The following is a 23,682-nucleotide window of genomic DNA, read 5'->3' as shown; positions in this document are numbered from 1 at the left end:
ATATTTTTCTTATGTCCGATATCTCCACACTCATAACATTTTAGACTGCCAGTATTTACATAAATCATATAGGACTTTCCTTGATGCTGTATGCGAAAAGAGATATTCAAAGATGATGATCCCCAAAACATAATTTTTATTCAGGTTTTCCCAAACCTGAGTAGTTCTCGCTCAGTTATGTATGAATGGTGGCACATTAGAAACTCTAAGTTTTGTTGAAAGTGAAACCAGCACTGAAATAACACAGAAAACGCCACTTATCTACATTCTGCTATCAATCAACCGACCAACAAAATTCTGGTCCTTCAAGAAGATCACAACGTTCTTATTCATGCACGATGCAGAAACTATGTTTTCAAATCCAATTTGTTCACCAACCACAACAAGTACATCTTCAACAACAGGCACACACCTTACTGCTCCATGACGGAGTGAAAGAAATGAATCCCACCCTCACGGGTGAGCCTCTATTCTCACACCCTGCCAAAAGGCTCAACAAAAAAAAATAGATACATTTGGAAAAACTAAAAATAAATAAACTGGCAAAGAAAAAAAGAGAATAAAAGCAAACAAAACAAAAACATAAACAACTTCCCAAGAAAAAAGGAAAGCAGTTGATCTTCTCACTCGTGAAACACTCACGCACCCCACATTCCCGACATTGTATCTAGATGATCTGTGAATCAGGAGCTAGGGAAAGGTTTAGTCACTGTGTATTCCTCCAGATGTTCGACAGGGAACTGTAATGAAGAACAATCCTGCTCCTCCTCCTCACCCAACAGCAGCCCATCAGTGCAAACACCTCACACTCTTTCACAAACACTTACTCAATGTTGACTTCAGAAATAGTACTCGAAAGCATGACAGATTACTGTATTTCAGTGACAACCCCTAACCATGTCTTAATCAAATATCCATTGACTATCCATTGTACATATATTAAAATATTTTTTTTTCATAATCTCTGGATACATTTTTATTCCTGTATTGTTTAAATATATACATTTTTGTTTGTTAGTATCTTATTTTTATTCATTAGTTACTTTGCACTTTTTGGACAGTTTTTTTCTTACTGTTACAATGTCTTTTCACTTCTTGTTTTGTGTTTATGCTCTGGCAATACTAACTGGCAGTCATCTACTGTAGAGTTCAGGTACAGACAGTTTCTTCAGAAATCACCATTTCAATGGAAACACACACATACCAGTGCTGTTCTCAGACCACCACTGATCACTGATTTAATATGTCAGTTTTCAAAACCATTTACTCTTCTTACTAAGTACAGGATGTGTTTGATAAATAGTTAAATAGTTTTGAATACTGAAATAATAAATCAGTGATCAAACACATCCTGTACTTAATAGGCCAGATGTGATGTCAAATCACAGTTTAGCTCCATTTCTCTCTTACTGCAAATGGATCCTCAGTCCATCTTAGTCCAAAGAAACAAGGCGAGAAGATCTTAATGAGGATGTGCATGTTTAAACGGTCTTCTAAAAACCCTGACCACCAAATGATTCATTGAAAATTGCTGCATAGGGTTTACTTGACTCCAGTGAAACGTTTTCATATGAATCTGACATCGTCTCCTAAGTGCAATCTATGTTCGCAAGGATCTTTAGGCACATTTTTGCATTATTTTTTTTTTTGGGGGGGTGCCCCTTTCTCTCTCCTTTTCGTACTGCAGCAGGGCCGTGCAGAGACCACTGAAGGGGCAGGTGCTCAAAGTATAAAAGGGACATTTTAATATGCTCCTGTGCTCCTGAGCCCACCCAAATGACTGACTTCCCAACCCACTCAGAATTAAATAAAGACTACAAAATGTATTATTATTATTATTATTTATTTATTTTATTTTTTTCTTGCATAGATTAAAACTAATCTGAAGCCAGCTGTATTTTGAGAGGTTTAAGCTATAGCTTGAGGCTGTCCAAACAATCATAAAATGACTCTAGAAAACAGCAGCATATTTATTTTAGTTGCAGAACGTAAGGCACTGAATTCAAGTGGAGGCTTCTGTCTGTTGCAGAAAAGTAGAGACTGACAATGAGATATTTACACACTATCATGGGAAGTTATGATGAATTTAAAGGGGCCATATGAGACGACTTAAATTTTCCTTTCTCTTTAGAGTCTTACAAGCTCTTGGTAGATGAAGAAGATCTGCAAAGTGGCAAAGACTAAAGTTTCAAATCCAAAGAGATATTATTTATCAACGTTAAGACTTTGCCACGCCCCCTAAAACACCTCATTTAAACACGCCCACACATGTCTACATCACAATGTGGAAATATATGGGTAATGCTGCCCAAATGTTGAAGCAAAGAAAGAAGGTGTGGTTTCAGTAACACAGTTAGTGTTGAAGCAGTCATGTGAGGGAGATGTGTGTGAAATCTAGGAGAAAGCAAAAGCACTTATTACCTTCAGAAAGTAGATGCTTTTAGGAATCTTTAAGATTCATTACAACAGAACAGGAACGCATTTTAGGGATGACAGTTTCACGAACCTAGAAGAGGAGGTAAAACTAAGGACATTATTAACTGTGTTTACATTTATTTTGAAAAATGAAGCTCACGATTATGGAAAGGGGCGTTACATTTGCGACGAGAGCTTGCAGTGTTTGGCCAATCACAGTGCACTGGGTCAGCTGGCCAATCAGAGCAGACTGTGCTTGTCAGAAGGAGGGCCTTTGTAGAAAACGAGACTCAAACTCACAACCTTTGGATTACGAGTCCGAAACTGACTTACAGGTGAAATTTTGACAATAACACCCTTACTGTACGTACAGCACAAATATTTTCAATAAACACTAATTTAACAATTTTTTGTGTGTTTTCCCCCCCATGTTCCAAAGGTTATAGTATAGCAGATTATATTTGTTCATATTTATTTATGTATGTCTGTGTGTGTGTACAGTGCATGCATAATTAGGTAAGTTGTTTATACGAGAAGAAAATTTCTATTCTGATCATATTTTGTTTTACCAAGCACATTTTACCAATTCCAAACCACTGTCACACATGCTTACTGTGCTGGAGCGAAGAGACACAGAAACATAGGAGATACCAGTAATCATAGCTTCATTGAACAGACCATCAGGAAAGCACACATTGCACTGGGGTGAGACCAACAATACCGGTTGAGAATTGAGGGGCAGAACACACTTTAAATACACAGGGAACTAATCAGACACACCTGGGATAAAAGGAACTGAACACTTGGAACAAATGAAGAGAGAACACATGTAGATTCACACTGAAGGCATCAAAACGATGAATTAACACATGTGGAATTATATACATAACAAAAAAGTGTGAAACAACTGAAAATATGTCATATTGTAGGTTTTTCTTTGATTACTGCTTTGCACACTCTTGGCATTCTCTTGATGAGCTTCAAGAGGTAGTCACCTGAAATGGTCTTCCAACAGTCTTGAAGGAGTTCCCCGAGAGATGCTTAGCACTTGTTGGCCCTTTTGTCTTCTGTCTGCGGTCCAGCTCACCCCTAAACCATCTCGTGTGGGTTCAAAGCAGCCTAGATAAAGATATACAAATATACAGCGAATATCAAACCTAAAACTAACTTTACGCTGCACAAATCTGCATGCATTTTACTGTTGGTCAAACTAGTCCAAGATGGTTCTGGATTCTGAATGGGGAAAAAGTAAGAAAATCATTGTGACCACATGAAAACAGTTTTACATGAAGGGTTTTTCCTGTACAAGACTGGGTCTGAGTATATTAAACTGGGCTTATAATCCGATAGATTCGAGTTTGAATGTTTGATATATTTATTTCAAACACAGAATTGCAGATTCTGGTTAACATTTGTTCCAAGGAGCTGACGTTCAGTGGTACAACACAAATACAAAGTCTACTGAAGCATGTCATTAAATATGAAAATACAACGTTTACATTAATTCTTCTTCAGATGTTATCTTCTGGAGAATTTCTTCTCTTCAGGCAGCAATGTTCTTCCCTCGAGGGAATGCTTACTGGATAATCAGTCAGAAGGATCATATGAGAACAGCACCACAACGTCACAGTTACAGGAGCTTTCCTCTGAGTCCACACTTTCCAGGTCGTGTGCTTTTTCACAGCCATGAAAACCGCTCTGGGGCTTTGCTGGGAGATCATTTCATTCTGCATTTCCCCATTTTTAAGTGGCTTTGGATAAAAGTGTCTTGTAAATTAATACAGCAAGAGATTGACCTCAAGCAGGCGATAACATAAGAAGTGCAAACAGTACGAAGTTCCAAGCATTGTCTAGAATAGCTGGAGCTAAAACAGGGATGGATTTAATCAGCTTGAAATCACTTGAACACTGTCTGAGGTCTCGGTAGCTGCTGAATGAAGCTGAACACCGGGCTCTTGGGTTCTCTGGTCACAGCTAGAGCCAGAGGTGTACCGGGAAGCTCACAGGAACACAGTTTGATGTGTCTGCCCCCTGCTGGACAGACTGTACAGCTGGAGTCACCTCTGAAAGGTCTTCCTCCGTCCCTCGGTGTAAGAATAAGAGGACCGTGAGAGTTCAGGTAAAGAGAGCAGCCGTCTCGTCCTGCTAGGATTTCACTAGAAGCTCTGGCGCAGAGTTTCTCTTTCTGGACAAACACGCAGATACCACTTTACTGCGGCGCTTTTTGTGCCTCCACATCTTTCGCTTTGATTTGACTGATTTCCGTGAGGACTTGGGAAAGCCCGCTCCAGGAAGCCCTGCCTCTAGTCTGGGCGTGAGCTGACGTGACATGAAGAACGACATCGCTTTGGACAGAAGACGGGGCCAGCATCGCCCACTCCCTTGGGCTTCTCCAGCTCCATCCCATGAGTCGGTCAGGTCATGAATTAAAGAGGACAGGTCCTTCGAGAGACAGTACTTTGGGACACAGCGGAGCTGTTTTGGGATGGAAGTGCTGCTGTTGTTAAGTCTCTGGAAGCACACCAGTCCAAACCCCCTGGCGTGGCCATCGCTGCGTAATCCCATCCACAGACAGCAGAGGGCGGCGTTGAGCACAGGAGCCGTGATGGAGGACGACTCCGCTGGCTTCTCCATCCATTCCCCATCACTGCACTTCTGCTCTTCCTCTTCGGCAGCACTATACAGCCCGGTCTCAGAGAACTGAGATCCAGCCACCCAATCGCTCTTCGCCAGTCTCAGAAACGCCTGAAGGGCGTCAGGGCTCCAGGCGATCAGGACGAGACCTCCTGCCTTCTGCACGGCCTGACACTGTCCGTACAGCCACGGCACGGGCCCCAGCTGAGCCAGAGAGGACGCCCACTGCGCCAGCCGCACGTCCATCGAGAGCTCCCCCTGCAGGACGGAGGCTAGACTGCAGACGGCAGAGATGTGCGCGGCGTCATCGGACGAGCACACGAGCAGCACGGGACGTCTCCGCCACACTGCAGAAACAAAGACATGTTCCTCTCTCACAGACTAACCAGGGACACAAACATTTTCAACAAACTGGCCTTTAACATAAGTGTTTTGTGTGCGAGTAGTTTCATGTTTCCGGCCTAAAATCAACAGGAAGTGTCTACAGACTGACCTTTTGTTCTTCTTTTGAGCAGGTAGCACGTGATGGAGACCAGCACGGTCCCCACAGCCAGAAGAGTCAGAGCAGAGCCAGTGATGAGACCCCAGCGCCTGTGTGTGACTGTGAAGGACCAGGATGAGGGACACGGTCTACACCCATCTGTCAGCAAGTGTGTGTCAATGATTACAGAGGTTTCTACTTACAGTCAGGACAGATGATTCGTCTTCCAGATGATTCACGGAGATCCGAGCACCACACCTACAGACACACAGCAGCAGGTCAGCACACACACACTCATACTGGGGTCGGGGAGATAGCTCGATGATTTGGAAAACACTGATCAAAAATGTGTGTGTGAATCTGTGTTAAAGTGTAATGTATTTCTGTGATGCTCCGCTGTATTTTCAGCATCATTCCTCCAGTCTTCAGTGTCACATGATCTTCAGAAATCAGAATAATATGATGATTTACTGCTCAAGAAACACTTCTGATTATTATCAATGAGCTGCAACAATTTACTGAGAGCAACATTTTCAACAAGTGTATACTTTATAGTGCCTATAAAAACAATAAATAGTAATATGCTACATTGTATAGCCATACATTGCACATTTAATGTAAATAAATGGTTATTCTGCATAAAGATTTACACATTTTTCCTGCAAAAAATGTGTTTGAGATCACATCCAGCTCATTCACTATATACTGCAGAAACAGTATGAGAGCTGAGCTGGAAAGACACAGAAAGAGTTATGAAGTATGAACGGACAGCCTGTAAACGAAAGGCAGGAGTGTGTGTGTGTGTGTGTGTGTGTGTGTGTGTGGTTACCTGCACACACAGTGCTGATGAGAGGACGGGGAAGGGCAGGCTCAGCTGGGCCTCAGTGGCGCCCCCGTGCTGAAGAGTGTGTGAGGGACAATCAGTTAGCTTCTATCACACTCACGCTTCCACATTTGAAGTTATTACAAAGCTTCTTACCACATCTGAGGTTAGATTAATATTTTCAATTATCATGAGAAGAAGAGCTATATAAGAAATCTGTTATATTCTACAGTGTGCTGCTAGTTATACAAACATATTGTAGTGAAGAACTAACGACTATTAGAAGCACTACAGAGAGTGGATCAAACCAGCATGAGCACATCATTTATCCCTTGGCCTTGTAAAATCTAGCTTACTACTGCATTATCTACCATTTACAAACATTTCACCATCATCATCATCATCAATGCCTTTAGCTCTGTAGTAAAAACCTCTTCAGTGATGATTAGCAGCGCTCCTCAGTGATGTGTTCTTCCTTCTTGTGCTATTTACTGTATTGCTGAATGCAAACAATCTGGAATAAACTCTTTAAACAGCAGGAAATCTAAATCTACTAACCACCAGCTGTGAGATGACGCTCCCTTGAGATGAACACATCTCTCCCCGTCTGGAGCACAGCTGAGCAGAAAACCAAGCCGAGACACTGGAGGACAGGAGCAGGTGCAGGTGCCGAGACCCGGGGACGACCCTCACGCTCCACTCAGAGCGGCCCTCTGACAGAGAGAGAGAGAGAGAGAGAGAGAGAGAGAGAGAGAGAGAGACAACCACACAGAGAGAGAGAGAGAGAGAGAGAGAGTGTGAGAGAGAAGAGTCAGGCTGGAGAACAGACACAGCACTCTTCATCACACCCACTCCCACACCCCTCACCTGACTCGAATGGACAGAAGACTTGATGACTGCCATTCAGAGAAAACTGCAACAAACACATCACAGACATAAGAAACATGAACGTCTGAACCATGCAATACTGTGAGCTTGATCATGTGTTACCTTCACACACATCTGAGGGTGTCTGTCTACAGCAGACACGTTATACTCCTGTTGAAAGAGCAGAATGCTTTAAGTGGGTCTGCTCAATACACAGTCACAGAATATATAGTATATGCTACAGTATATGCAGTATATGCAGATGTGCAGTGCATCCAAGTTGACGTTTAATTTTTACTGAGAAAAGATATCTATCTTAAAATATCTCTCTTAATGCATTTGACTGGACTTTTAAAACTATTTTTACACAAAATATGTAACAATGAGATCATGTCAGGACAATGTAACAAATGCAGATCATAACATATGATCTACTGTTTCATATATTATTTCTGAAAAATGCACAGTATGCAGTAAGTGGCACCAGGGCACTTATGATGCTCGTAGGATCACGTACCAGTTTCGTCTTGTGGAGGGTGGTGTTGGGGGCGGGGACACAGTGAGAGCTCTGCATGCTGATTCGCCAGCACAGAGAGACGGAGGGATCTGATTGGTCAGCAGGGCAGACAGGCTCCCAACGTAGAACAGAGCCACGAACTGTAACTGAGCTCGAGGACAAGACATCACCTCCATCTGCAGACACAGATACTGCCGACATTAGACCACACTAAACCAGGTCCAGAACCTCCTGAACCAGCCGCTGTGCAGTTAGTCTGCTGTTACTCCATAGCGCTCCAGAAACAAACTGAGTTTAAACAACTTACTATTCTTACTGATTCTGTAAGAGATACGTGCCTCGATCTCCATGGCCGATCTCTGAAGAGAAATCGCATGTTTATTGTTTGGAAGAAAAGCAGGCTGCTGTCGCACTTTAGAGTGGCAGATGTGAGCACCACGGTTTACTTCCAATCCGCTCTAGGCACTTCTTCGGATTGGGCAGAGGCTGCTGTAGCTCTAGCTTCTGTTGAAATGGACACTGAGAGTGCTCTCTCCTAGTGCTCCTCTTGCGATTATAAGCACATGAGGAGTTACTAGGTGGTAACTCGTGTAGTGACCAGATTAAAGCCTTAAAATGAGATTTTGAAAAATAATAAGAAAACAAAAACAAAACAAAAAACAGTCCCGACCCAATCCAGCTCCTCAAAGAGAGAGTGTGGCGAGTTTTGCGCCCCGTCATAAGACTGGGGAGAAACTTGTAGCACTTTGAAGCCGCAGATGGAGCTGGACCAAAGTACAGTCATCATGACCAAAGCAAGGGCCTTAAGCTGTGCCCAGGACAAAGAGTGTTTCCCTTCAGGGAGGGCCATGGAAAATTCCATCAGAAGTGTAATGCTCCTTCCTGGCACCCTTAGGGGATCACTGAACAACCTCCGCCACCACTGGTGTTTTGGGGGGCAGTGGCCTCCAGTGAAATGTAACATACTCTGTTGCTTCCTACCACATTTCAGGACACCAGACACCTAACCCCCCCCCCCCCCCCCCCCCAACAAACAAAGTGTCAAAATTAGTGCCCCTTTCGGAGAAGCTGGCAGCGTGGGAGCTACTGCCAAATATCTTCCCATGAGTAGAAAGAACTGCAGTGAGAGGCTACAGGATTCAGTTTGCATATCGTCTTCCATGTTTCAACTGCGTGGTCTCCACTTCTGTGAAACCGGCATGTGCATATCTGTTGACACAGGAATTGCAGACTCTGCTGGTCAAAGGGGCCATAGAATGTGTTCCCCTGCCAGACAGAGAGATCTTAGTGGGTTGAACCGCTACCTCAACAGTCTAAAGGATGCATATTTCCATATAGAAATATTGCCACAACTCAGGAGCTTCCTGAGGTTCGCTTTCGGGGGCGAAACTTACCAGTATCGGGTTCTTCCATTTGGCCTAGCCTTGACATCACGCACATATACGAAATCCATGGATGCACCTCTGGCTCCTCTACTACTCCAGAGCATCCACATTTTAAATTATATAAACAACTGGCTGATTCTGACCCAATTTCAAGAGCTTGCGCTTCAACATCAGGAAGCGTTCTCTCTCCTGCTCAGGGGACAACGTATTTGGGGGTGGTATGGGATTTGATCCCAATGCAGGCACAGCTGTCTCCTGCACACATCTAATCCATCCTAACCACCCTAAAAGAACATCAAGCTATGCCACAAAGTCACTGTTCATCACTTACAGAGAGTTTTAAGCCTCATGGCAGCTGCATCCACGTTGATACTTTTGGGCCTCCTGGACTGTGGTTGAGCTGCTTGAAAGAGTTAGCGCACCAGATTCTGCTTTGGGCACAGGACAAGTTCCTGTCCCTCAGGGCAATTTACATTCCTGGGCATATTAATGTGGGAGCAGACTTGCTTTCCAAACAAGCTGTGAAAAACAGGAAAGACTTCACTTACTGTGTCCAGTATATGCTCTTCAGATTTACGTCCACCGCACTAGTCAGTGGCATAAGTCAGAGCAGCTTTCCATATGTCATGGGGGCCGCAACCAGGGGTGCGGCTGACACCACGCAAACATTTTTACATTGGGTGAGGGATGCTATAGCCCTAACCTACGAGGCCAATGGTCAAACTTCACCTCTAGGAGTTAGTGCCCATTCAACCAGGGGTGTTGCATCTTCAAGGGCTTAGCAAGAGGTGCGCCCTTGCAGCAATTGTGTGATGTGGCAGGTTGGTCCTCTCTGCACACATTTGTCAGATTCTATAGTTTGAATGTCGATGCTACTCCGGGCTCTTCCAGGTTTCAGAATCCCGGGGTGTCCAGACACTTACAGTGCGGCGGCTTGATATTCTCGTTCCCATTAGCGCTATTGAGCGCAGCACCGAGAGTAGCTTTTGATAAGGGAACGGCTTGGTTTACTTGGCTGTAATCCTGTTCCCTGAAAAAGTGGGAACGAGATGCTGTGCCTCATTGCCGCACTGTCGACGTGTCTCTTCAGACAAAGGGGTAACCTGAAGATGTGTCCGTTTCACATCTATTTATAACCTGCAGGTGCACATTATCAATGACGTCACCTGCCGAGGTTATTTAATCCAATTCTTGGAGTGTTTGACACACATGCTTCACAACCGGTCAAACAAAGAATATTCTCATTAGCGGTATTGAGCACAGCATCTCATTTTCAGGGAACAGGGTTACAGCCAAGTAACTCGAGCTGTTCCTCATGCTCTAACTCAGATGTTATACAGCGGTTCAGTTTTAACATTTATAATGGACATTTCGCTCATTTTACCAGCCATCATTGAAATTTTCCACTGACTGGTTGCACAGCAGCTCCTTCTTTGTGATCGGTACATGTCACGCTGCCTTCTGGTTGAGTTATCACTTTGATTATGCACATCAACACTGATTATTATCGAATGATAACAAATGATTAGATGACTCACGCAGAAGTGCTCTCTCTCTTAATGGACACTGAGTGTTTCTTCTGGAATCAGGGCCTGGAAACCACAGCTGTGAACACAGAATAACACACATTACTAAGGATTTTCAGAAACAACAACAATGTGTGTGTGTGCATGTTTTTGTGACATATCAGGAACTTTGTATAATGACATGGGTATGACACAGGTATTACAAGGAGAGGGTGACTTATGAGGAAATTTTTCAAAACACTTATAAATCATACAGAATGAGTTTTTTTGAGAAAGTAAAAATGCAGAAAGTTTCCTGTGAGGGTTAGGGTTAGGTGTAGGGTTGGTGTAGGGTCATAGAATATACAGTTTCTACAGAATAAAAACCATTACACCTATGGGATGAACACACTTTACACAGAAACAAACATGTGTGTGCGTGTGTGTGTGTGTGTGTGTGTGTCTGTATGTGTGTGTGTGTGTGTGTGTGAAGAGCAGCACACCTGCACACAGACACAGGGCACCAGGTGGGGCAGTCTCAGATCAACGGTCGGCTGAAGCTTGGGGTCAGTCTGCAACACAAACACAACACCTCACTGAAGACCATATCACTTTCTGACGGCCACAGCTTCTTTTGAAGTACATACGGTCATCTTATAAATCTACTGAAACCCTGTGTATGCAGAGTAAGACTACATTAGATTTCCACAAGGAGAAATATTTAGGATTTATTAAGCATAAATGAACAATGAGTTCTTGCCTGATGTATAAATACTTCTGATGCAATAAAAAAATGAATCAGGAACACAATTAGCACATTACCATGGTTTTATTTTCACCTCAATGAGAATGAGTTTCTCTTTTACTATGAAGTTTAGATAAAGAAAGATGAAATCTTTGACTCACCTCAGGTACATGGGTTATTTGAACACATTCTGCATGTGAAAATTTATAGCACAGGCTCATCCTCACTTTCTGGTCTGTTTCCAGTCGTACAGTGAAGAGTTTAGCGTGCTCATCCACCGTGACACTGGCTTTGGGCACTGGATCTGTAAGGCCAGGATCAGAAACAGCATGTGTGATAGACCGGGACAGAGACTGGACATTATGACCAGAGCGAGCCAGACCTGTGTGCTCTACGACGTGATCTGCACTGATGAGCAGATGACTGTGAGAGTAAACAGACACGCTGACGGTGGATCCAGGCTGGGCCAGGAAACAGTCATACCTCACCGTCCACTGGAGGGAGACAGACACACATGCTGATGAACACACGGCACACACACACCTCCACACACTACAGGGCTTACTTAATCACCCACAAAGGTCTGATGGGATGTCAGCTCCCGCGTCTGGATTCTAGATGTGCGAGGCTCTTCTCCACTGCTGCTGTTCCACTGGTACAGAAGAAAACACTATCACCATCACAGTTCACACTGCAGCTGACCTCAGAAGAAATACATGAGTGCCCAGGGTTTTTACACCAATACTAGTGTGTGTGTGTCTGTATATTGTTCTAGACTCTAGCCTTTACACTCCATTTGACCTCCAGTGCAAACACAGGCAGTGTACACACTACACAGCGCTTGCATTCCTGGCTGATGACTGAATCTATACTCATGCGTTGTGTACAGACAGTAAAGATCACGTACGTCAATGCCTCATTCTCACTATCAGTGTGAACTATCCTGAAGTGAGCATCGCTACTCATTTCTGTAAACCAATAAAACACATTCACATGAAATCATCTCCTGTATTTACTACTCCAGTGGTTCTCAAATAATAGCATGCAACTAATACATAAATATGCATTTAGGATAGGTTTATTGACGAGGAAGTAAAACACCTTCATATAATCGAAACTTCAAAAGTGTTTCACATTCATTCAGCCTCAAATCAACACAATGTAAAACCAAACGCAAGCCAGACTCCATGAAGTCCCACTAAAAATAATAAAAAAGTGTTCTGTGAAGCAAATCAGCTTATGATGATAAAGAAGCAAACTGTTGGAGCTGTGTCGGCCTGGGACTGAAGCAGACACTCAAAGTGAATCAGAAGAAGAGGAGAGTACCGTAACAGTGTTGTTGTGGATCCACATGACCAGCGTGTCAGAGGAACCGGTTTCAGAGTCTCTGGACTCCACCAGCAGCGTCTGGTTGGTCACTGTGAACACAGGACAGGAAGACTGAAGTCAGGAGGTCACGTGTGAGAGCTGTGCTCAGTGATGCTGTACGTACACAGAGTCTGGACGGAGAGCCGCACACGGACACACACGTCCTGCGAGAGCAGCGTGGAGAGTCTGAGCTCGGGCAGACGACGCTCCTTCAGTCCTGGAGAGAAACACACTGAGCGTTCACATCTACACCACGCTCAATGATGCTCAATGTGTCTTATCAACTCATTCAGTTCAGCTGTAAAGCAGCTCAGCTATATCATCTTTCAGCAGAAGTTCTGCTTTCATCCAATAGTGTCGATCATAGTTCTGCTTCGTGTCTTTGGTTAAAGAAAAGACAGGCTGTTGTAATCAGTTCAGTACAGAGACGGTTTAAAGCTCATACTGTCAGTAGATACAAAAATACAGCTTCCTTTACACTCTCTGGAGACCACAGCTGAACACGAAACAAGTGTCAGTGTCGACAGTTTCATCAGAATAAGAGCAGGAACACGGAACAGAAACGTTTCCTTGAATGTCCCCTCTTAAACATCCTTTACTGTACATGTCTGCAGTGTGCATTGAGAAGTGATGTGTGTGGCATTACTTACCAGCACTTCTGCTTTCCTTTAGACAGACAGAGAGAAAAAGAGAGATTTAGCTGGAGTCTCACACTTGAGCATTGTTTTCAGAGAAGCATCTTCACAGAGCATGCATCAGTGTGTGTGTGTGTGTGTGTGTGTGTGTGTGTGTGTGTGTGTGTGTGTGACAGCCAGGGAACAAACATCCTTTTGTTATTTCTGGATCTCTTTTACTTGGTTTTGTTCCATGTTGACTGGTTTTCTTGAGATCTTGTGATGAGCAACAGATCTGGTCAAGAGACTGAACATTTAACACCCTATTGCTTTAAATACATATTCAAATATGATAAAACACATTAAGTGACATTTCTACTATTTATAGAAGTAATTTGACTACATTTCTACAGAGTTATTTAAATGGTTTACCATTTCTTTCTTTAGCTTTATGATTGTCAGTTTTGATAACAATAACAAAAGATGAAAATAAAACCTGAGATACATGTGGACACACAACTAGCCTCCTCAAGATAGTGTGTCCTAAAGTGTGTCCAAACATACAGCATTAAAACATGTCTGTACACAGCTGGAAACAGAGCGGAGGAGTTGTGCGACGGCTTCCAGAACACACTCGGACAAGTAAGAGCATCTCTGCAAACCAGGGAGAACTCTGATCGACTGGTTTTTGTTGTTGATTTACTGTTTTTTACAGTGTTTCTACACTGCATGCAAACACAGCTCATTTCTGTGCTGGAGAAGGGTCTCAAACGCTTCTAGGACGCTCTCTGTACTTGGTCTCTGTGTGTCGAGTGTTGTTTGACTCTCTTCAGAGGTATTTTACCAGAACACACGGTGACTTTAACACTATACTGGGATCCAACAGCAAGCAAGTCCCTCTTAAACTCCCAAACCATCACGGAGCACAAAAGAGGGAGCAAATAAAATAAAAAAAATAGTGTACATTTTTTTTTTTTTTTATTGACTATATTTAACTGGAATCCTGAATGTGATGCAATTGAATACACTTTTATGCGAGCAGTAACATGTAAAAGCGGTCTAAAGAGTGAAATCACTGACAGCGATGTGTTTCTCGACGAGTCTGCAGACGTTCACCTCGAAGCACTTAACACACAGCAGATGACTTCATTTATCATTTACACTATATTTCTGCTTTCAAAATATGGACACGTGATTGTTTATGTGACATTTTCCTTTTCAATCTTTTTCCATTTGACTCCTAGCATAGGTTACAGTCATAGCTCTACAAATTCACATCAGAAGTGAGGGGGAATTTGAAGAAGAGCAAAAGCTCCCCGTGGTTCTCTGAGTTACCCGTGTACACCGTGTCTTTAGTAAAGTGTCTAACACGGCGGTGGGTTTATGAACACACTCAAGCAGCTTCTCCACCACTGACTCGAGCGGGTTTACATCCAGCAGAATATATATCTGAGTCAAATAACACCCGAGATGCTTTTCCCCATGATCCTGCTGTCTTCACTACCAGCTCAATGATTCAAATAAGGAAATAAATTACATTTTACATTCGTGAAATAAATAAATAAATAAATAATTCTTATGACATTTAAGATGAATTCAGAAGTTGAAGAAAATGAGGAGTTTCATATGTGTCACAGTGTTCAGTATTGATTTCCATGTGTAGGCTGTGTGTGAGGTTTACCTGTAAACACATGCGCTCTTATAACAGTCTCGCATAAAAACATGGACAGCTCTGCCCTTGTCAACAAGCATTCAGTGTGTGTTCAGAAGAAGATCTCGCTCACCTGTCTGACTCGGAGACTCTCTCGCAGAGGGAACGCGCATTTAAACAGAACACACAGCAACACCACGCGCGCGCTACACCACGAGCTGTACATGGCCGACAAATCAAAACATCAGCTAGTCTTAGATGTGCATTATTCCAGCAGAGCCGGTCACGCAGACAGCGAGTCAGAGTTGTGTAGAGTTGACTAGAGTTGAGTCTATCACATGGCTGCGCTCGCGCTGGGGGCAGACGGGCTTTTGGTGACGCAAAGCACCGGAATTCCGGCGCCTCCTTCGAAATGTCACCGACTTCCGCGTTAATCAAAATTTACATATGTGCATGAAGCAGACGCCTTTACACAAGCAGCTTACAGTGCATTTACATGCCTGAGCTCGACTGCCTTTAACAAAGACTGAAAGGTAAGGTAAACATGATCGACACATGAGAACTGTCAATCACAGCAACCTTGAGTCTGTCTGACGCTGGAGACAAATTAGGATCTGATCTCTCTGATGTTAGAGATGTTCTTGAATAAAACAAAAAATCACTGACAAACATCGCTGAATTCACACCTGGCTCCTCATCATACATTCCAGTCGATCACTTGATATTTAGACATGCTTATTATAATTAACATTCCAGATTGTAGGGATGCACAGTATATTAAGTCCAAAATGCAAATGACTGGTTATAATGGGAATTTGGGAACTGTATTGGTTTTAATGGAAACTGTGATGGTTTCTATTGTTTTTTTGTTTGTTTGTTTGTTTTTGTTTTTTTTACTTAGTAATGTTAAAAAGTATGTTTTATATCTGAAAAGTAGGGTGATCATAAATCCTCTTTTTGATGAATATGTCCTGGCTGGATTTTCCAGGTTTTGGCTTTGTTTTCTCGTTGACAGTCTGCATACACTGCATATTTTCATTTCTCTGACACACCATGATTGGTTGGTTATGTACAATGCCTGCATGCTGTTGGTCAAACTTCCTTTCAGTCAAATCCTTCTGCAAGTGATAGAATATTAATCACTAAGCACTGAACCATTGTAGGGCCATCAGGAATCAGTATGAGTGAATCCTAGTCATGCACTTGAATAACATGCTTTATCTCTTCTCGTCGCGCCAACTAATCTTAATTTGGAAGATGGCTGAAACAGTCCATGCCCATTGAGTATAAAGCTCTGTCTGATAAGTGATAAGTCAGCCATTAAAGGAATTTCTGGGTGGCTCCTCCATTTTCTGCACTCCACTCACTAGCATTGGTGTCAGAAGACAGCTTCACGGCCTCTTGATATACAGTATGTCCTCCTTATTTTGGCAATCACTCTGGTGCAGTCTCTCATCATAATCCCTGATGATTAGATTTTCTTTCCTGCTGGGTACAATATATTTTGTTTTTGAGCAACATACAGTACATTAGAAATGGTAGAATTGGTTTTTTTCTTGATTTGTTTCCCCCCAAAAAATGTAAAAAAATAAAATAAAGACTGACATCTTTATTTAACCTTAATCTGTAATTACAGTTATTTAGTTTAAGTTCATATACATATCATTTATATTATTTCATATCATTTAGTTAAATAATAATAATCATACACATAATTTGATAGAATAATAACCCAATTTGAAGCAAAACAATGTTCTGACAAGCTTTGTGAAATTATACCACATAAACTTTCCAGAAGACAGTCAGCTTCCCTCAGAAATCAATATTGGGGATTTCCTTCCAATCGTGAAAGTGAAGTGTACCCGGCCTTCCTCCACACACGTGACTGACCACTCGCTCACACCAACAGGAGGAGGAGGGTCAGTGTTACTCTCTACACTGCACTCAGCCTGAGGGATTCCTACTCTTTCAGTCACTGAGGAGACTGCGGACTGTGCATACCGCAGGAACGGTGTGATGGAAAATATGAGTGGTTTTGAAACCGTGACATTTTCAAATCGCAGTATACCTTGAAACAGGTAATCAGCCCATGCCTAATCCAGTGTCAGGTTCAGGAGAGAGTGAAGCCAGTCTGTGTGCCTTACCTCAGAAAACTTGTATTTGATGGAAAACTTCACCGATGTAGGATTTGGCATTGGTGTGGTTACAGTTACTGACCCTTAGAAAACAGACTGGCTAACTCACTGCTTTGATCTTCAAGAGACATTAGGGGTTGTTCAGGCCAGATATCTGGTGGCAGCTTGAGGAATGGTGGTCCCTGACTCCCACAGCTCTCTACTTTGAGGTCCTGGATGGATGATTTGGATGGATGTTCTGAGGGATGTCGGTACACAATCTGATTTGTGTTGCAGCCTTGAATTAAATAAAATAATGCTGGTTTTGCCTGGCCAAAGGAGAGCTGGACCCCCTACTGAGCCTGGTTTCTCCCAAGTTTCTTTCTCCATTTCTGGCACAAATGGAGTTTTGGTTCCTTAACACTGTCACCTTTGGCTTTGGCTTGCTATGCAGACCATAAAGTGAGCAGGTCATCTAGTAACTGTGAGTCCCCCCAGTCACGTCTCTTATCCCACAGGTGCTGCACCACTATCTTTCTCTGGTAGTATAAGGGATGATATTACTCAGTCATATAGGCTTGCCAGTACACTGTAAATGTTGCACATTATCATGGTGTAATAGTGTTTACCTCAATGAGTATAGCATGGAGGGTCAGACTGACAGGGGGAGGTGCGTAACTGTTGATGTACAATTGCTGGCCCATTACCGCAGTTCAGAGATGCCAAAGGCTAGGAGTGAACAGAGCTGGTCAACCAAGTCTTTGGCCTCCTCCTTGGAGGTAAGGCTATGTAGACCAGAGGTCTCCAACCCTGCTCAAGGAGAGCTATCTTCCTGCATTTTTCAGTTCCATTTTTATTTTTGTAACTATGCCTTACCATATGGTATGAATGAGGTCTTCTGGATTTACTTTAAGGTCCAGTTATGTCTCCATTAATACATCCCCCATCTGTAATGATTACTTTACTCACTGCCAGGAGGACTCTGCAGCTGCTTACAGAACAGTCTACATACAAGAGATCTTTTGTGGTACTATAGGCAGGAGTTCCCTTTGGTTTAAGTCTCAGAGCTGGTGTTGACAGCTCGCACATTTAGGTTGAAGCATTCGGTTGCATCTTATTGGAGGAAATTTTTTAATGCCATCCGCAGCAATAAAAAAAAAAAAAAGTTTCTTGGGTCTGCTGATGTAAGATGTGTATGGTAGGGTTGGTCTTTGGTATATCTTCTTTTGCATGTATTATATCTCTGGTTCTAGGTGTAAAATTGCCTACCCCAAAAAACTCTTTCTCACCTGGATAAAGCCTATGTCTGGATTGAGAAGTATCATCATCATAATAGACAGCCTCAGCAGGCTGTGGGGAGTAGGTATAGAGCGTATGTATGTTGGGGACATTAGCATATGTCAGCTGGGTGAAAGTATGAAAGTGTGATGCCCGTCTGGCTGGCCAGTGTATGCTGCTTACGTGTGGGTTGTGGCACATTAGTACGAGGGGCTGGTACTGGTGTCACTGGTCGGACAGGAGTCTCTATCCCTGTGGCTCTTTGGAGAAGTCAGGGTGAATTTACACTTGCTTCGGTTGCCTTATTCGAACCAGAATTGGATTGGAGCATTATGAACAACACCTTACGAATCTGGAGGGGCTATCTTCCCACGAAGCATATAATCTTTTCCTGGACTGTGTCCAGCTGATTTTTCAAAAAACATCTAAAGACTCATCTTTTTTTGCCAGGACTTAACCAACTAATACTAGCACTTAACTTAAAAGAACCTGGCTCCGTGTTCTCTACTAGACTAACTGAGACTTGTCATAACTTTTTCATTCTGCATCTCCCCATCAAGTACTCGCTGAATCACTCCTCTGCTATCAACGAGAGGAACATCTGTACTTCCTCAACAGACAACACAACTTTTTGGTTGTTAAAAAAAGGTGCACTTGTTCAAAACAGGTGATTAAAATTTAGCGTTTCGTAAGTGACACAGGTAGTGACGATTCTCTGCGGCCAATCCGTGATCAGCAGAGTTTATACGTCACGTTTTGGTAATACTGTAGTACAGTTCACTCGGAACCTCAACCAAGGTGGTCCTAAAAAAAGGACTAGATACCAGGTACTGTACCCAGTGGAAAACCCCCCAAAAGTGAAGCATGCTGTGCCGTATCATGCAGTGGAAAAGTGCCATAAGTGCCAGCTTATGTTCTCTTGGGTCTTCTCCATCCCCTCTGTGTTAGTGTTATCTAGCAGTGTGACTTTGGAGGACATTTGTTCAGCAGCTGGCTAGGCCTCTCTTATAATATGGATATAGACTTAACTTCAGGTTTCCAGGTTTTATCTGTATGAACAGGTGTCAAGTGCATTTTCTTTTATCAGTCTGTGCATATGATAGCCATTTGAATCAATCTGTATGAAGCCCTGGCTATATAAATACAATGTACTTGACTTAATGAATCTAAAAAGAAATACCACTTCCAGTTCAGTGTCATACTGGAAATAAGGGGTAAAGACACTGGTTACCTGGTTCAGGTGTGTTTGATTTGGATTAAAGCTCCAGAAGCATGATAGGACACCCTGATGTTTAAATGAATGTCCCTGTCCCTTATGGCATACATCATGCACACTTTCGGTCTTAGTGATTAACAATGGCTGCCACATGCACATGTCTGGTAAGTCCAGAACACCATAGGGTGTCACATTCATTATTTTAGTCACTATGTGCCCTCAGTGCTCACTTTTGTTGATCTCTGCAGCTGACTTCTACCTGATATAAGTGGAATTATGTCTTGAAAGTGTGGACTCAGAGGAAAACCACAAGGGCTTAGGGTTTGATTCAGTGTATACTGCATGTAAACAATACAGGTCATCCAGGTGTTCTATTCATATATGCACAGTATACAATTCCCAACTGGTTTAAAAACAGATATGGACAATATATATACATAAGCATATAGAACAACAGTGAACTCAAACAGTAGTTTGCATTAATCATGCAAGTGTTCCTGCATATAGTGACATGTTTGTGCACTTTGGAGTATGCACATCTGAAAGACTTTAAGATGTGTCAATCAGCAGTTGTACAGCTTCATGCATTCAGCTTCAAAGACTGCCACAAGCAGTGAATGACAGGAAAAGAGCTGAGCAGCAAGCACAAGGTTTTGCTCATGTTATCTCATGATCTTTTTGAAGTGAACACATGCACTGTCTCACTTTTTTTCACTCGTATAGGAGAACTTGAACTGTGGATATGACACAAACACACAGATAAAAAACCAACATAGCAAGGCATCAGTAGTGATTATCTCACCACAACTCATGTGAGAAATACTACTCCATGTAATCTTGGTTAGACCATCATAGATTTTATCATCATTGCATCATCACATATCACTGTGCTGTTGGTATTTCATCGTGTTATCATCTCAAAATATCATTCATTATTTATCTCTAGCGGGTGTATATACATTTACCATTCAAAAGTTTAGGTAAATAATAGTGTTGGGCAATGATTACAATTTATAATAGCGATTAATCGCATTGTTATGCACATAACTAATCATGCAATCAAAAGTAGTGTATTGTGGACTTTTTCCATTTAAAAATAATGCTATATGAACAAAAGTGCAATAACATTTGGTTTGCAAACATTTTAAACACATAGGGTGTTTTTTCCCAGCAGTGTTCTTTTACACAGTAGCAGTTAAAATAGTTATTGTAAATCTTAACTTATGATATTAATGTAATTAAATTAAAGGGATAGTTCACCCAAATAGTAAAATTATGTAATTAATACCTCACCCTCATGCTGTTCCAAACCCGTGAGACCTCTGTTCATCTTCTGAACACAGTTTAAGATATTTTAGATTTAGTCCGAGAGCTCTCAGTCCCTCCATTGAAGCTGTGTGTACGGTCTACTGTCCATGTCCAGAAAGGTAAGAAAAACATCATCAAAGTAGTCCATGTGACATCAGAGGATCGGTTAGAATATTTTGAAGCATCGAAAATACATTTTGGTCCAAAAATAGCAAAAACTTCGACTTTATTCAGCATTGTCTTCTCTTCCGTGTCTGTTGTCAGAGAGAGTTCAAAACAAAGCAGTTTGTGATATCCGGTTCATGAACGAATCATTCGATGTAACCGGATCTTCTTGAACCACTTCACCAAATCGAACTGAATCATTTTAAACGGTTCGCATCTCTAATACGCATTAATCCACAAATGACTTAAGCTGTTCACTTTTTTAATGTGGCTGACACATTGTGTGTGTGTCTCTCTCTCTCTCTGTGTGTGTGTGTGTGTGTGTGTGTGAGGGAAAAAAACATCATCATACATTGTGCTATCAATGGTACATTAATCTAACAATTGATTAGCTCATAACACATCAAACCCTGCAAATTATTATAATACTTTATAATCAAATTATTAATGTTAACAATATCAGCATTGCGTGACAGCATCTTGTGTAAACCAAGGCTATCTTTAATCAGAAGCACTTTAAAACTGGAATATAATTGAATTTAATTCACCATCACAATGTTTTTTTTTTTTTTTTTTACATTGAATTATTCAATCTGCTGTGGGAATAGGCTATAATTAAACGATCCTCACATGTGAAGCCTAGTAGCCCGGATAACTTCTTTATGTTTAAACATGTGACGATCATTTTTAACCAAAATAAGTAGTGGTCTGCAGCTTTAAGTCATTATCTGGATGAATTGCATTTATAATGTATTAATGTCAATTCATGTTGACATTTAATGTAATTATGAATATAAATGTAAAGAAAAAGATCATGAACATGAATGCATATGGTCTCCACAGTGATCTGTGTCTGTAAGAAACCTCTGCAGACGTGTGTTTACACACAAACACTAATGACCATGAAGGAGAGTTCAGTATCTGTCAGGATATTCTACACACCCACAGAGAGTTTTCACCCAGATAGAATTACAACAGTTCCCCGAAGAGATCCACATCAAGACCAGACGAGCCACAGCAAATTAACCCATACACCACACATCCCTTGCTTTTACATAAAATAACCAGCCTTATATAAATGAAGCCTACTGTATGCATAATGTACACCGTTTCACATGCCATTTCTAAATGAGTAGTTGTGTAGTGTAACAGTCGCTTAGCATTAGGACACTGACTATAGTATCAGTATCAGTGGTGGAGTGCTGGTGCAGTCTGTGTGTTCAGCAGGCAGTAATTAGTCTAATACTCAGGGTTAGTGTTTGAGGACAGATCCAGCCCAGAATGAATAGAGATCCAATCCCATGGCTGCTTTGGGTTACACTGCCTGAGGAGGAGCAAAACCAGTCCTACAGGTGTGAGATCGTCACAAACCAGTTCTGCTTCATCCAGTGTATACAGGGCTCCGACAGGAAGACTGTTCGCCCCTGTTTCAGCAGAGTTTGCAAGCATGGATATTGCTCAAAGTGTGTGTTGAAGAACAAACGTGTTACGGTAAATTGAGCAAAATTCAGGGGATTCTGTGCAGCAAGAAAATCAAAAGAACAATCAAAAATGGGTACAATGTAAAAAACATAAAAATAAAAAATAGTCAGTGAGTTTTAGTCCAATGCAATAAGAGTAAGATGCTTGTCTGAATGACTCTAGGGTTAATCCTACTCTTCATGAATGAACTTGATGGTTTGATTAAGTAACAGATTACTCAGACTCACACCCGTCTCTTTCTACATGCATTCCTCTCATGACTCACCAAAAACAGATCAACACGAACAAGAGACACAGACGTACAAAACTCAAACCTTTTTTATTAAAGTCTATGGCATGTATTATTTATATATTTATCAAAGTTCTACAGTGACAGATCTGGCACATGATCAGACAACAGTTAGTCCTGGATCTGTTCAGTCGTTCTCTGTGAACAATGAAGAGCACGAGAGACACGGCTTCACGCGTGTGCGGGGCACTTCATCTCATCTGGAAGAACAAATACATACATCCTCACATATCACTTGTGCATTTTGTGCATGAATGTGTCAGCTCATCTACACACACACACACACACACACACACACACACTGCGTGTCTCTGTTCTCATCCACATGTGTACTTTCAGCTCTGTTCAGCACGCTCATGTTCACTTCCTCTGGCCTATTTCTCTCTGTTTGCCTGCACAGGATGCTCAGAGACGCTGATGATGCTCTCATGAGAAGGTCAAAGTGGATCAACTGTCATTATTGAGCCCCTTGTAATGAGAAAGATCATTAAGATGATTAGCATTAAGATTTGAACAGCTCATTAACCCCCGCCTACATTTCCCATCAGGAAGACATCTGTACTACAGTTATGACTTTGTGATCATCAGCAAGAATAATCACCATTAAAACGCTGCTAATTAACCACCCCCCAAAAACACCTTGAATGAGAATGGTAAGAGTCTTCAGATTTCCAGTCATTATGGGACTTCCAGTTGTGAGGAACGTGAGAACCATGCAGCTCTAGGCTTCTGAATCTCAGTGTAAGAATGAAGCGAAGATTCAAGATCAAAGACAAACCACACGCTGAAAAAAACATCAGTCAGCTCCGTCACCACAGTGGAAAA

General features: G+C 42.0%; 1 protein-coding gene across 1 annotated transcript; it reads right to left on the bottom strand.

Annotated features, from left to right (window-relative positions):
- Nucleotides 1-3,772: 3,772 nt before the first annotated feature.
- Nucleotides 3,773-15,395, bottom strand: LOC128019177 (interleukin-17 receptor E). The gene is made up of 17 exons (XM_052605257.1): nt 15,139-15,395; nt 13,391-13,406; nt 12,865-12,957; nt 12,699-12,790; nt 11,950-12,024; nt 11,755-11,866; nt 11,534-11,676; nt 11,131-11,199; nt 10,661-10,727; nt 7,738-7,913; nt 7,344-7,391; nt 7,221-7,266; nt 6,912-7,066; nt 6,360-6,428; nt 5,734-5,788; nt 5,543-5,650; nt 3,773-5,396 (listed from the first exon to the last, which is right to left on the bottom strand). The coding sequence occupies exons 1-17, from the start codon at nt 15,229-15,231 to the stop codon at nt 4,561-4,563; spliced, it is 2,253 nt and encodes a 750-aa protein (XP_052461217.1). The 5' UTR covers nt 15,232-15,395; the 3' UTR covers nt 3,773-4,560.
- Nucleotides 15,396-23,682: the final 8,287 nt, after the last annotated feature.

The sequence above is a fragment of the Carassius gibelio genome, chromosome A8, assembly GCF_023724105.1.
Source record: "Carassius gibelio isolate Cgi1373 ecotype wild population from Czech Republic chromosome A8, carGib1.2-hapl.c, whole genome shotgun sequence".
NCBI classification, from domain to species: domain Eukaryota; kingdom Metazoa; phylum Chordata; class Actinopteri; order Cypriniformes; family Cyprinidae; genus Carassius; species Carassius gibelio.
Note: the sequence above shows the minus strand (reverse complement) of the source record. Positions and strands in the feature narration are given on the sequence as shown.

Coding starts and splice junctions, on each gene's coding strand:
- LOC128019177 (XM_052605257.1), bottom strand. CDS start 15,231: ATGTACAGCTCGTGGTGTAGCGCGCGCGTGGTGTTGCTGTGTGTTCTG. Junction 11,677..11,754: donor TCACGTCGTAGAGCACACAG/GTCTGGCTCGCT, acceptor CTGGCCTTACAG/ATCCAGTGCCCAAAGCCAGT. Junction 5,397..5,542: donor GCTCAAAAGAAGAACAAAAG/GTCAGTCTGTAG, acceptor TTGTTTCTGCAG/TGTGGCGGAGACGTCCCGTG.